At 42.4% G+C, this 15,038-nt stretch overlaps 1 protein-coding gene across 7 annotated transcripts in view; it reads right to left on the minus strand.

Annotated features, from left to right (window-relative positions):
- LIN9 (lin-9 DREAM MuvB core complex component) overlaps positions 1-15,038 on the minus strand; it is a 61,405-nt gene that overhangs the window by 12,394 nt on the left and 33,973 nt on the right. For 6 of the 7 annotated variants that reach the window (XM_049635095.1, XM_049635089.1, XM_049635093.1 and 3 more), the window contains 3 exons: positions 13,866-13,985; positions 13,466-13,567; positions 9,433-9,513 (listed from right to left, as the gene is read on the minus strand). In XM_049635095.1, the coding sequence (XP_049491052.1) occupies positions 9,433-9,513; positions 13,466-13,567; positions 13,866-13,985 (303 nt within the window). Of the gene's footprint in view, positions 1-8,544; positions 9,273-9,432; positions 9,514-13,465; positions 13,568-13,865; positions 13,986-15,038 lie in introns of those variants that run through there. The other variant, XM_049635096.1, reaches the window with a different exon arrangement.

Consider the following 15,038-nt stretch of genomic DNA (forward strand, 5'->3'; position numbering starts at 1 on the left):
TACTTAGCAATAAAAAGAATTACGGAATGTTGCACAAACTATGGAACACACAACCAGGTGGATGAATCAAGATCATTACACCCAATGAAAGATGCCAGGCAAAAAAAAAAAAAAAAAAGAAAGAAAGAAAAGCACATATACTGAATGATTCCGTTTACGTACAATTCTAGAAAATGCAACCTAATCTGTGTAACAGAAGGCAGACCGGTGGTTGCCTGGAGCCTGGGGTAGCGGGAGGGATAGATCACAAAGGACTTGGGGAAATCTGTTGGGAGGGGAGTTGTAATCCCCTCTGTGGCGATGGTTTCATGGGTATGTGTGTATATGCACACACATATATCTGATCAAACACACATTTTTTAAACAGGTACAGCTCACTGTATGCTAATTATACCTCAACAAAGTTGGGGAAGTAATGGGAAAAACCCACCCAGATCAGCCACAGAAACCACTAACACCCCAGAAGCCCCTGACCCACGTCACCTTACAATCCCTTCTCTTTTCTCTCCAAAGCAACCTAACCTTGACAGCAAACATCACAGTTTGACTTCTGAACTTTATAGAAAACACAGTTACACAGTACATACTTTTGTTCCCAGCTTCTTTCCATCAACACTGTGGGATTTATCCACGGGTTGTGTATCTCCCTAGTTAGTTCGTTCGCCGCGGCACAGTATTCCTTTGTAGAAATAGGAGGCATTCAGCCGTTCGACTCGTTCCATCTGGTGCTGGGCAAAAGGGATGCTTCTAGTTCTTGGCTGATAATAGCGCTGCTAGGTTTGGTTTTAGTAAACAGAGCCGAAGAGTTTCCCAAAGTGATGGAATAAGAAAGTTCTAGTTGCTTCACGTATTTTCCGATCTTTGGTATTTTAAGTGTTTGAATATTAGCCACTTTAGAGGTTGTGAGTCGTCTTTGTGGTATTAATCTGCATTTTCTCTATTACCTTTTCAAATACCTTTTGTACGTTTGAATATTCTCTATTCAATTCTCTTTCCTGTTTTCTATTTCTGTCTTTTTTTTTTTTATTGACTTATAGTTCTTCATATATTCTGGATGCAAGCTTTTGGTCAATTATATGTGCTGTAAGTATTTCTTTCCATTCTGTGGCTTGCCTTTTATTTTCCTGTAGTTGTATCTTTTTTTTTTTAATGTTTATTTATTTTTGAGAGAGAGAGAGAGAGAGAGAGAGAGAGCAGGGGAGGGGCAGAGAGAGAGAGAGGGAGACACAGAATCCGAAGCAGGCTCCAGGCTCTGAGCTGTCAGCACAGAGCCTGATGCAGGGCTCGAACCCACAGACCACAAGATCATGACCTGAGCCAAAGTCGGAAGCTTAACCAACTGAGCCACCCAGGCACCCCCCACCTACCCCCTTACCAGTTTTAAAGAGAAAGGTTTTTTGTTTGTTTATTTTTTTAAGTAGTCTCTATGCCCCATGTGGAGCTTGAACTCATAACCTCAAGATCAAGAGTCACGTGCTCTACAGACTGAGCCAGCCAGACACCAAAGTTTTTTTTTCTCCCCAAAGAGAAAGTTTTTAACACTTCACTAGTAAGTGAAGTAAGTATCTGCTTTAAGTTGTTTTGGTAAATACTCCGTTAGATTTGGGGATATCCTTTCTATTCCCAGTTTGATAACAGTATTTATTTTTCTCCCAGGGAGGGATGTTTAATTTTGTAAGACAGCTTTTCTGCATCTATCGAGATGCTCTTAGGGATTCTCTTTTCTCTCTTAATGTGGTGAATTACACTAAAATTTTTTTCTGAATAAATGATCATCTTCAAGAGTCGGACCTGCTAGTCTTTTAACAAACATCTAAGGCGACTCTGTAATTTAAAGGTTGATAACATACACTGTTACAACCTTGTCCGCTTTCCGGACAGACAAAAGGAAAACTGCGTCGCAATCGGTCTTCTTTTTGAAAAGTAGCCTGGCACTTCCTCAAAAGCTTAAATGAGCTACCGCGTGGCTCAGCGACTCCACTTCTAGGCAAAGACCCAACGGAAACGACAACACACGTCTATGTGAAACCTTATACACAAGCTTCAGGCAGCCTTACTCGTAACAGCCCGAGAGTGGCAGCGACCGAGGAACAGATAAGGAAGACGGGCTGAGTCCACACAACGGAATGTTATTTGTCAACAAAAGAAGTACCGGTAACGCACAAACCAGGCGGATGGGCCTGCACAACATGGGGCCACAGCAAAGAATCCCGTCCCCAAAGACCACACGTCGCATGATTCGTTCACGGTCAACGTCCAGAACGGGTGGACGGAAATCAGATTAGCGGTTGCCGAGGTACGGGGGGTGCGGCTTTTGAGGGGAAATGAGGAGTTACTGCTAAAAAATAAGTGGGGTTTCTTTCGGGAGTGATGAAGATATTCTGAAACGGACTGTGAGAATGTCTGCACAAGCCACGAACTGAACTATGAACTGAAAACCAGTTGTCCACTTCCTGTAAATGGGTGTGTGCAAGGTATCAGTAAAGCTGCATTAAAACAAACAAACAAACAAAAAAACCTGACCTTTTAAATATTTACTGTAATCAGACATGGTTTTCTACCAACGGCTCCCAGAATCAATCAGTCAGGCTGCCACACGCAGGTTGGGTGTGACGTGCAAAATGGATTATACTTTGAAGGCTGGTTAACTGGGAAGCAGATTTCTGCAGAGGTCCCCAACCCCCCAAATGAAGAGGACTAAAGCGTGGCAAGACAGTTCCGACAACATATTCTGGGCAGGAAAACCAACTTCCAAAGTTGGTGGAAAAGAGAGCGGGAAGCAGCATGGAGGGCGTATCACTCGGCGAACCACTGACACAAGGTTTTAACTACGGTTCCGACAGAATTCTCGGGGACAGACGCCTTTTCCCGGACCTCCTTGGATTATTACGCATCTTTACTCATGTAGGGTAAGGCATCTTTTCAAAGTGGGACTGTCGGTTCAACATCCACTTTTATATATGCTGAAGCAATTCAAACCTATTTTAATAAATTCCATGTGCGCTATTAGCTTGTGAATGCTCTGTATATTTTTAAGATATTCAAAGAACCCAAAATAGAAAAGGCATATTGAAATGAACAACCTCAAATTTTCCCCGAGTTAATATACTACATAATTTGAGCAAGGTATAGGATTGAGAAATTTGTCCTTGTTGGATTATGAAAGTGACTAAATATTTTGGGGCGCCTGGGTGGCTCAGTCAGTTAAGTGTTGGATTCTTGATTTCACCTCAAGCCACGACCTCACTGTTTGTGAGTTCAAACCCCACATTAGGCTCTGTGCTAACAGCATGGAGCCTGCTGGGGATCCTCTCTCTGTCCATCTCTATCTCTCCTCCCTCTCAACAATAAATAATAAAACATTAAAAAATAAAAGGGACTAAATATTTTATTATAATCTAAAATAAACAAAAGTAACAAAAATAAAGTAATAAAAAATAATAATCTCAATCACTTTACAAATAGAAAGTCTGAACTTCTGAGTTCATATTTTTGCTGAGTAAAGTCTGAGATAAAAGATTAAGCTTTCCACCATCAAAGGAGACTTTGTCAGACCAATATTCTATTTTCCTTGTAAATTCCACAAGAAAATATACTTTGAACAAAATAGTACGTCCAGTCCTTTGAGGTGAGAAACAGCAAGCTACTCGGGATATTTTGGTAAAAATAAAACTTAAGTTAGCTTTCAACTTCCAAATTAAATTAATGAAATTAACTATTTGTTCAGGTGGAGGATGGGTGGGGATAGGGAAGATAAAATTACCCGTCGCTGGTGCTAAAAACAGGAGGGGTTGGCAAATGTTCAGTTAGTTTAACGTTGTTAACTTGAAGCTTTAGAGAAAAATAAAGAAAAAAGCTACATGGCATAAATGGAACGTATACTCAGAAAATCTGTAATTCATAATTCTGGAAAAATTGCTACATTCCCTTTCGTTTAAAGAACAGCTCTTCTGTTTTATTTACTGCTTTTTGAGATTCACAGAGAAAGAGCATGCACGTGGGGGAGTGGCAAGGGGGGGGGGGGGACAGAGGATCTGAAGCGGTCTCTGTGCTGATGACAGCGAGCCCGATGCGGGGCTTGAACTCAAGACCCATGAGATCATGACCTGAGCCAAAGCTGGAAGCTTAACTGACTGAGCCACCCAGGCACCCCACAAAGGAGGTACTTTGCGCATAAATCCATCTGTCTGTGACAAAGACGGGTATCAAAAACACTCCCGAACATACTTCTGATACTATTTATAGTTTGCATCTCTCCAAAAATCAACACAATTTGCAATAGCATTCATTTAAGTTTTTCTTTATAAAAAATTTTTTTTTAAATGTTTATTTTTGAGCGACAGAGCACGAGCGGGGGAGGAGCAGAGAGAGACGGAGACACAGAATCCAAAACAGGCTCCAGGCTCTGAGCTGTCAGCACAGAGCCCAACATGGGTCTCGAACCCATGAATTGCAAGATCATGACCTGAGCCGAAGTCGGATGCTTAACTGACAGAGCCACCCAAGCGCCCCTAAACAATTTAAGGTTCGATTCTCTAAGTAAACACGTGATTTAGGCTTTTCCTTCCTTGGGAAACGTATCATTCTACAGTAATCTGATACGTCGTGCCTTGATCTTATCCCATGAACCTGAATGCCAGGTTTATGTTTAAATGCTAGTGCTTTTGTAACATTAACATAATGAGTGAATACGTTTTATTTATTTTTGAAGATTTTAATTTTAAGTAATCTCTATGCCCAACGTGGGGCTCAAACTCACGACTCTGAGATCAAGAGCCGAACCCTCCACAGACTGGGCCAGCCGGGAATCCCGAGTGAGTGTGTTTGAAACATATTATTACCAATGCCCAGGTTATGTTTACCAGTTGGAATGATTTTACTAAATGTTTTGAGAGTTTTGCATTGTGAGACTCAATCAAGATATTAATGTGAGTAGACCGTCGATCTGTTACCACTTGGAGATCCCCTAAAATCAGTCACTGTCTGCTTCATCTTTTTATGCCCATGGAAGTGCCATATTTTCTTTGGACATCATCAGACTTCCTAGGTGTTTGAGTAATGTTCTTTTTTTTAATTTCTTTTTTTAATTTTTTTTTTTGAGAGAGCGAGTGAGCAAGGACAAGAACAGGGGAGGGGCAGAGAGAGGGTGACAGAGGATCCGAAGCAGGCTCCGTACTGACAGTAGAGAGCCCAGACATGGGGCGTGAACCCACAGACTGTGAGATCATGACCTGAGCTGAAGTCGGACACTAAACCAACTGGGCCACCCAGATACCCCTTCAAGGAATGTTTTAACGTTTAAGGAGTTTTGCCATTTTGTCAATTCTGGTATGTCGTTAATATCGTATCCATATTAAATTTTCTTGGAAACGTAATGGAGGGGCCTCTGGATATGTAGTTCATTCTGTGAGGCAGGAAGCTAGGCACGGGCGACGGGAGGGCGGGCCTTAGACGTCCCTGACAGGGAGCCCCAGCCGAGGGCCGCCCAGGGAGCACCCCAGTGCAGCCACCTAGGAGTCGGTGTGCGGTTACAACATCCCAGCAGAGGAAGAGCTGTCTGTTAAGCTTCTTGCCCTTGTGCAGAGAGCAGCGCTTGTCCTTACCTGACCTGCGCCTCTGGAATAGAAATGATGCGGTTTCCTACTCCATGCAGGCATTTCCCCTACATCTTGGGTTTGGTTTTGTTTTTTGAATTTATTTTTGAGAGAGCGCAAGCAGGCGACGGGCAGAAAGAGCGGGACAGAGGATCCGAAGTGGGCTCCACGCTCACAGCAGTAGGCCCGATGAGGGGCTCGGACTCCCGAACCGTGAGATCACGACTTGAGCTGAAGTCGGATGCTTAACCTGAGCCACCCAGGTGCCCCTCGAGTACATCCCGGGAAAGGACAGGAGGAGTCGGCTGATTATCACATTATCAGGGCCTGTCAGGCTGTGGGCTCTGCGGACTGGCGCTCTCCTCCCCACGAACGGACTTTCATAAAACCTTGTCTGCTCTACCTGCGCTCTGCTGTCCTCCAATTCTTCATTGTGGCAGAGAAAAGAACCGAGGCCTCTTTCCTTTCCCATCTCCCTCTTGGTAACAATTCGAGCTTCTGGGCTTTTTTTCAATAACTTTTTAAAAAAAGTTTATTGGGGCGCCTGGGTGGCTCAGTCGGTTGAGCATCTGACTTCAGCTCAGGTCATGATCTCGCGGTTTGTGAGTTCGAGCCCCGCGTCGGGCTCTGTGCTGACAGCTCGGAGCCTGGAGCCTGCTTCTGAGTCTGTGTCTCCACCTCTCTCTGCCTCTCTCCTGCTCATTCTCTGCCTCTCTCTCTGTCAAAAATAAATAAACTTTAAAATAAATAAATAAATAAAATAAAAAAAAGTTTATTTATTTATTTTGAGAGCAGGAGAGTGAGAGTGGGAGAGGGGCAAAGAGAAAGGGTGAGAGACAGAATCCCAAGCAGGCTCCTCACTGGCAGAGTGAAGCTCGACGCGGGGCTCGAACCCACTAACTATGAGATCATAACCTGAACCGAGGTCAGACTGACTGAGCCACCCAGGTGTCCCAAGACTTTTTCACTTTAAATGGTGGGAAAGTTCAGGGAAGGCATGGAAATATAAAGTGACTTGGGCAAGTAGAAAGAGAATTTAGTTTTAATGATTTTTTAAAAGTTTTTTAATGTTTATTTTTGAGAGAGACAGACAGAGCACAAGGAGAGGAAGTGCAGAGAGAGAGAGAGGGAGACACAGATTCAGAAGCAGGTTCCAGGCTCTGAGCTGTCAGCAAAGAGCCCGACGTGGGGCTTGAACACAAAGAACTGTGACCTGAGCCGAAGGTGGATGCTTAACCGACTGAGCCACCCAGAAGTCCCGAAATTTTGTAAATATTCTATGTGAACTTGAAAATAATAGGTACCCTATAGCTGGTAGGTATAATATTCTATACATGCCAGCATGATCGAGTTTGTTAACTGTGTTGTTAAAATCTATATCCTTATTAGATATCTTTTAAAGCTGACAGCAGAGAGCCCGATGCAGGGTAAGCTCTATGCCCAACGTGGGGCCTGAACTCACAACCCAAGATCAAGAGTCACGTGGGCTATCAACTGAGTCAGCCAGGAACCCCTCCTGAATAGATTTTTTGACTACTTGTTTTATTAGTTACTAAGAGGGCTATGGAAACTGTCCTTCTATAGAGTGGGATTATCTTTTCCTTTGAATTTTGTCAATTTTTGCTTTATGTATTTGGAAGTCATCATCAGGTACATATAAATTTCAAATTATTATCTTGAAATTATAACTTTTCATCATTAAGAAGCAAACTTCTTTATATCCAATATCTGTTGCCCTGAATTTTACTGTCAGATATTAATATAGCCGTCAGACCTTCTGTTATTTTAAAACTTTGCCCTGTATATCTTTTCATACATTTAAAACTTCATATTTTCAGGATCCTTTAATATTAAATGTGTCTCTTGTGTTCATCATAGAGTTGGGGTTTTATTTTTCATCCAGTTTGGCAATCTTTGCCTTTTATTCAAAAGAGCCCGAAGTGGGCTCCACGCTGACAGCAGTGAGCCTGATGCAGGGCTTGAACTTTATTAATGTTAAATATAACTACTGATTTGGGGCACCTGGCTGGCTCCATCGGTAGAGTATTCAACTCTTGATCTTGGGGTTGTATGTTCAAACCCCACATTGGGTGGAGAGATCATTTAAAACAATAAAATCTTAGGTGGGGGGAGTAAAACAATAAAATCTTGGAGCACTTGGGTGGCTCAGTTGGTTAAGTGTCCAACTTCGGCTCAGGATATGATCTCACAGTTTGTGAGTTTGAGCCCCAAGTTGGGCTCTGTGCTGACAGCTCAGAGCCTGGAGCCTGCTTCGGATTCTGTGTCTCCCTCTCTCTCTGCCCTGTCCCTTCTCATGCTCTGTTTCTTTGTATCTCAAAAATAAACATTAAAAAAAATTTTTAAATAAAAGAACCACGGTTTTTGTCATCAGTCTTACAATAATTGGATTTTTATAATGGGAACTGTTTTTAATCATAAATCAAACAAAACTAACGATAAAACATATCAAGCCATCTAGACTTCTAAAAAGTTCTCTCATGCCAAGAAGCAAGCCAACATCCAATCGGGCCTCCATTCGAAGTAGGGAGCGCTAAGCAGGCTAAGGCGAGCCCAGTAGTTAGTTCAAGGTGTGGAGCGCAGATGCAGGGAAAGTCCTAGCTGGTGACACGGAAGTGAAGTGACTTGATTGTGCATAAAGACGGAAGAGATGACGAAGTGATCTGAGGAGGTGCAGTGGGGGAGCGTAGCGAAAAGGGCAGGGGTAGAGCTGCTGGAAACCAAGACTAAGAATTAAGAGTCCAGCAGGAAAGAAGCAGGTGCACATATTTTTACGTTTAGGACGTGTCACGGCAAAATGTCACGGTTAATTTTCTGCTCTCTTTGATAAGCCCTGTCTCTGTCGATACTAATGTCATATTGCACCTAAGTGAGTTAAGCTGGGACCCAGAAGCCCGTTTGGGTATTTGTACTATCAAGCAGCAGATGATCTTAGACTGAAATCCCTTGATGTCTTCGGTCTTCAGTTTCCAATTCCACAAAACGGAGGTTCAACTTAGAAAATTCAAAGTCAAGTTCAGCTAAAAAAATCCCATCATCCTAAACGAAGACTGTTCCCCTCTCACTCGGGTATCGCTTGTCCATGCGTTTGCCCGCACACACTAGAGACGGATGGGGAACGCTGACTCCCTCTCCTGCAGAGGCGGGTAACTAGCTACAGTGCTCGCCCAGGCCGGTCACGAGCCCGCCGTTACGTCCAAATTCCCACAAGACCATGTGCAACCACGTGGAGACAGCACTTGGGATGAAATCTATTTGCCACCCTATACATCCATAAGCAAGTTATGACTTCCAGTATACCTCAAACACTTTCCTAGCGAAGTTTTTACATTTTTAAAGAAACTCTGATAATTCTCTCCTATGAATAAAATGGGGACTCTCACGTTTTTGGACCGATTAGATGAACAGAATAGGATATAAATACTGTCAAGATAATCTGAATATGCCAATTTATGTATTTCTGGATTTTATTCATTCCGGATCACTTTTCATAACCACTGTTAACACGACTTCCTTAGTCAGAGGTGCCAACGCTAGGGGGCCTACCTTCACGCAAACTGTCAACGAACCCAGCAAACCCATTAATCCCGTTCAACTGGACACTCAGTGGCATAATGAGGTCTGGGGTAACGAACCGCATTGCACTGACAATTTGCTCGGCTGTGTTCAGTACAACGAGAGATAAAGATAGCAAATGAGGATTTAACAATAACATTTATCTCAAGGTTTTCGTCTGTAAAAAATTTGTACATCCTCAGATAACAGAAGTCCCCACCATTTGAAAATTAGACAAGCAAACAAAAAAGAGAAATATCCTTACCAATTTTTCTGCTTCGGTGTTCATTTCCCTTAATTTTTTGATATGTTCCTTTTTAATCATGAGGATTTTTGATAATTTGGTCTACGGACAAAGACAAAGAAATGTTTCGGAATAAATAGCGGCCTTTAAGTAAAAGAGACATCAAATTACCAATTTCTCGACTATGGTATTTTAGCAGATTTTAGCGTCGCAAAATAAATAAATGTAGCACAGGCGTTTTTATTTTATAAATCTGATTGGCTGGCAGCAAAATATTTAAAAAAAAAATCCACTGTAACCAGGACATGTCAAAAGGACTAAGCAGTCAGCCTGAACAAGCTTTCACTGGCCCAACATGGGACAATTCAGGGACCAATAAGAACAACCCCTTCAATGGATGGAAGCACAAATAGGTTGAAACTTAGGAGTTCAAACCGATGCCGTAAAACCATTAATCATTACTGGAGAATGCTAGTGACCAAACTCATTATTTTATAAGCTGGAAGACAAAGAGAAAGAATCCTGTGTTTACCCCGTCTTCCTATACAAACCATATAAACCAGATCATCGGGTAACCGGATAACAGGTTAGGGGAAGTTTTTCTTTATAAAGCTATTTCAGTTAATAAACAAAGAAGGACTGACAGAACGAGAGCAGTGCCACGCTGCGATGCTAATGAATGGTTACATCGAGGCACTGATCGTCACCGCAGCCACGTCACATAAAGGAACGTAGAAAATGTGCGGGTCTCCTGTCAGAACAAAAAATTCCCACAAAAGTAGTTTCTTCAACAAGTAAGTCGTATGGGAAAAAGAACATTCGACGGCCTTAAAGTGTATTTATTTTGAGAGAGAGAGAACACACGCGCATGCAAGGACAAAGCGCAGAGAGAATCTCAAGCAGGCTCCAGGCTGTCAGCACAGGGTCTGATGCGGGGCTCAAACCCACAAACCGTGAGATCACGGCCTGAGCCGATGTCGGACACTTCACTGACCGAGCAGCCCAGGCGCCCCTCTTTTTCTGTCTTTTAATTGTTATTATTTTTTTAATGTTTATTTTTGAAAGAGAGAGAGCATGTGCGTGCGTGCGAGAGGGGGAGGGGGCAGAGAGAGAGAGGGACAGGGGATCCAAAGTGGACTCTGCTCTGACAGCAGTGAGCCTGACACGGGGCTCGAACTCACAAACCATTAGATCACGACTTGAGCCGAAGTCGGTCGGTCACCCAACTGAGCTCACACAACTTAGTTGTGTTTCTTTAAAAAAAAGAAAACAACAGGGCACCTGGGTGGCTCAGTTGGGTAAGCGTCCGACTTCGGCTCAGGTCATGATCTCGTGGCTTGTGAGTTCCAGCCCCGAGTCGGGCTCTGTGCCGACCGCTCAGAAGCTGGAGCCTGCTTCGGATTCTGTGTCTCCCTCTCTCTTTCTGCCCTTCCCCTGCTCATGGTCTGTCTCTCAACAAATAAATGTTAAAAAAAAATTTTTATAAAAAAAAGAAAAAAAGAGCCCTTATCTCTTAGAGATACAAACTAATACATTTACATATAAAGGATATGATGTTTAGTGTCTGCTTCTCAATAATGCAAAAGGGAGACCAGGGTGGGAGCAGCAATGATATCAGACCAGCCAGCTGGTGGACGGGCACACAGAGACGTAGTAAACGAAGCTACTGCTTTTAAGTCTGTACATTTTCAACAATAAAGACGCCCTAAGAAATTGGCCTCTAAGTTGATCCGGGCAGAGGGGCTGGTAAGACATGCCCCAGGACTGTCACGGGACAGACCGTATTTAGTGACTGTATTTAGATCTCTGGACAGGCCTCCCTTCTCCTCCAAGGTGCTGGATTTTCATGGAACTATGTGTGATTCTTTAGAGTTGGAAGCAGTAAAAGATGGCAAGGGTCCCTTTTTTGTTTCTATTTCAGTTTTGTGGTGTTTGCTTTTGATAGAAAATCATGACGTTTCCTTTGAATTCTTTTCAAAACTGAGTCTTCTCTGAAAAAGCAGACCAGTCTCTTTAGATTCCTCAAAATCCCTAATCCCAGGAAATAAAAAGTTTCCTCGAGGGACGCCTGGGGGGCTCAGTCGGTTAAGTGTCCGACTTCAGCTCAGGTCATGATCTCACTGTGGGTTTGAGCCTCACTTCGGGCTCTGTGCTGATGGCTCGGAGCCTGGAACCTGCTTTGGATTCTGTCTCCCTCTCTCTCCCCCTCCCCCACTCATGCTCTGTCTCTCAAAAATAAACATTAAAAAAAAAAAAACATTAAAAAAAGTTCCCTCGAAAAGAAAATTCATTGTAAACTATGAATTATGAAAACTTGCAAAATTTTTTAGTATTTATTTTGTCATAAGAAAAAATATTCAGAACAGAAGAAGATAAAAATATATCTACTTCAGAGGTGTCTGGCTGACTCAGTCAGTAGAGGGTGCAACTCTTAATCTCAAGGTCATGAGTTCAAGCCCCACTTTGGGCAGAGAGATTACTTAAATATGTATATATTCCAAGCTTAATATTAACAAGAGCAACCTGCGTTTCATAGAACCTTACATAATACAAAAGACTAGTACATAAAAGAACTTTTACCTTTTAGATAGCTTAAAATAATAATGAAATTAGTGTCTTAATGGAGGTTTACACCTAGTTTTTGAATTTTAAAATTAAGCACTGAAACCAAACATCGAAGCATTACTAAAAATATCAATGCTTTACAAGTAGTGCAGTAGTACTTAGCTTCTGGCTCCCTCTGCTGGTCAGTGTCTCTCTCTCTCTCTCTCTCTCTCTCTCTCTCTCTCTCACACACACACACACACACACACACACACACACACACGTCCAAATAGGACATATTAGCTTTGTTTTTACTTCCACTATTTAAAAGAAAGAAGTTCTTTAAAAAATGACGTGTCCTATTTGTGAACATATGATTAAGGAATACTAAATGCTATACATACCCACATAAATGACATAATTTTCCCTTAAAATGACATCAATTTTGCAAGTGGGAACACTGAATATTTTAACAAATTATGTTACGGACATTTTTTTTTTTTTTTTTTACTCTACCCCCACCCAGCCAAAGTGGTTTTTCTTTTCAAAAAAGGAAAAGAAACAAATCAAACATTATTAGACTATGATTAAAAGTAAATCATTTATTTAATGGCATATTCAAAGAAAACAGCTCATTGCATTCTTCTGAATCAGGCTCTTCGGGAATCTTGTTCTACAGAAGATTCTACACTCGCTTCAGGTGGGGCTTGCGTGTCTCAGTGTCTGATCACTACTTAGCAACCTGATGCGTCAGGACAGCTCAGCTGACGGCGGCGGGATGCGCTGAGGTCACTAAATACAAGCCTTCAGGAGCACCTGGATGGCTCAGTGGTTAAGCGTCGGACTCTTGGTTTCCTAACCGCTTCTTTTATTATTATTTTTTAAGATTTTATTTTTCAGTAATCTCTATGCCCCACATGGGGCTTGTAACTCACAACCCTGAGATCAAGAGTCAGGCACCCCTCTTCTTCTGGGATGCCTGGGTGGCTCAGGCAGTTAAGTGTCCAACTCTTGATTTCGGCTCAGATCACGAATCTCATGGTTCATGGGATCGAGCCCCGTGTCGGGCTGTGTGCTGACAGCACGGAGGCTGCTTGGGATTCTCTCCCTCCCTCTCCCTCTCTCTCCGCCCCTACCCCGTTTGCACTCTTTCTCTCTCAAAATAAATAAACAACAACAAAAAAACCCCTCATACTTAACAAGTTATTAAGTTAACCATTCAGAATGTGACAGAGCATATGCTGTAATGTTAGAGGCCCTAACACAGCAAAATAGTAAGAACCAAACCTAAGAAAAGCTCAACAAAGAAGACTTCTAAGTCTTTTTCTGCCTGTTGTGACTTTTACTTTCAAGCTTTGTTGGAAATAACAAGAGTTCTTAAAAACAACACGATGATTTAAAAAAAAAAAAAGTAAAAATATTTGGTCATTGACAAATTTTCAGCTTTAACAACACAGAAGACACTGAATTTTTTTCAGAAGCACGCCAAGCTACTCTGAGCAATTCTTACCACTTGGATCAGGAACTCCACGGGGAAACCGCCTAACGTCTCAGTGTCAGAGCCAGAAATTTTACTTCTCCACGGTGACTGTCCTAGTAAAGGGTCATTATCCTATGGGAACAAAAGGGAATCATTTAACCACTGACGGTTCAAAAGAAAGCATTTTATTTTTAGATAACAGTAATTCCTATTTTAATGGATATTACGTTACAAATCTTACAAAAAGGAAAATACAGAGTTGAAGTACAGAGTTGAAGCAACTATGTACTCATTTAACTGACGACTTAAGATAACGTAGCCACCTCCTGAAGGTGCCGTCACAGATGTGTATTTCATACAAATGCAACTCACATGCATAAGAATCATTTATGATGGCATCACTTACAGATGCCATTTAAAAAATATTTACCGTAATCGGTGACTGGAGAGGAGGAGTATAATGTAACCGTGGTGGCGTCATAAAAAACCGAGAAGGCCGCTGTTTTTGTCCAAAGGCAGCAATTGGCATCGTCTCGTGGGGCTCATTACTCTTTGAGAAAAGAGAGAAGTACACAAGACTCAAATAACTTTACCAATTGTTTCGGCTTTATAAACATTACGTTTCAGCTGGAGAGACGCACTAGCCCATATGCCAGGATTCATCACAGAATATTTTATCCTACAGAGGTCAGGGGGCTAAACCTTAAGTCATAGTATGAAAATACTACGTTGCTGGGGCACCTGGGTGGCTCGGATCAGCTCAGGTCATGATCTCACACTTTGTAAGTTCAAGCCCCACGTTGGGCTCTGTACTGACAGCAAGGAGCCTGCTTGGGATTCTCATATTCATTCTCTCTCTCTCTCTCTCTCTCTCTCTCTCTCTCTCCCTCTCTCTCTCTCCCTCCCTCCCTCCCTCCCTCCTCCCCCCTCTGCTCCTCCCCCAGTTGTGCTCTGTCTCTGCCTCAAAAAATAAAAACATTAAAAAAAAAAACAAAACTACTTTGCTATCAAAAGGCTGAATGGAAAAAACAATTAAGGAAAAGACCAAAGGATCAAAACAGAAAATCCCAGATTAATATGAAAGTGTCCTGTGGCCACCTGTGCTTGCTGAGTGCCACAGGCGGTCTCCCTGCCACCCACTGCCAGTCCAGTCCACTCTTATCTGGCCAGGGAGAAATGTGTGGGTGATCTCATAAAGCACATTACAAATTACATTAATGAACCAGACAGGCAATTTTCCTTTTTTGAAAGGACAGGTTGAAAGACTGCATCCTTTAAAGAAAAAAACAAAAACAAAAACAAAAACCTGAAGGCTGGGGCACGTCGCTCTATGGATAGTCTAAACTTTCTCTCTCTCGTAGTTCTCCTTTCTAAAAAGTATGTTTGATAAGGAAGTCCTCAGGATAAACAGTCATAATTTTTAAAAAAAGGAAAAATCAGAAAAGGAAGATTCTTCTCTCTTTGCACTAAGGAGACAAAGAAATTTTGATTTTTTTTTTTTTTTTTAATTTTAGAGAAAGAGAGGTAGAGTGCACAAAAGAGGGAGGGGGCGGAGGGGGGGGGGGGGGGGGGAGGGGGGGGGGAGGGGGGGGAGGCGGGGGGG

The sequence above is a fragment of the Panthera uncia genome, chromosome F1 (genome assembly GCF_023721935.1).
Source record: "Panthera uncia isolate 11264 chromosome F1, Puncia_PCG_1.0, whole genome shotgun sequence".
In the NCBI taxonomy this organism is placed as follows: domain Eukaryota; kingdom Metazoa; phylum Chordata; class Mammalia; order Carnivora; family Felidae; genus Panthera; species Panthera uncia.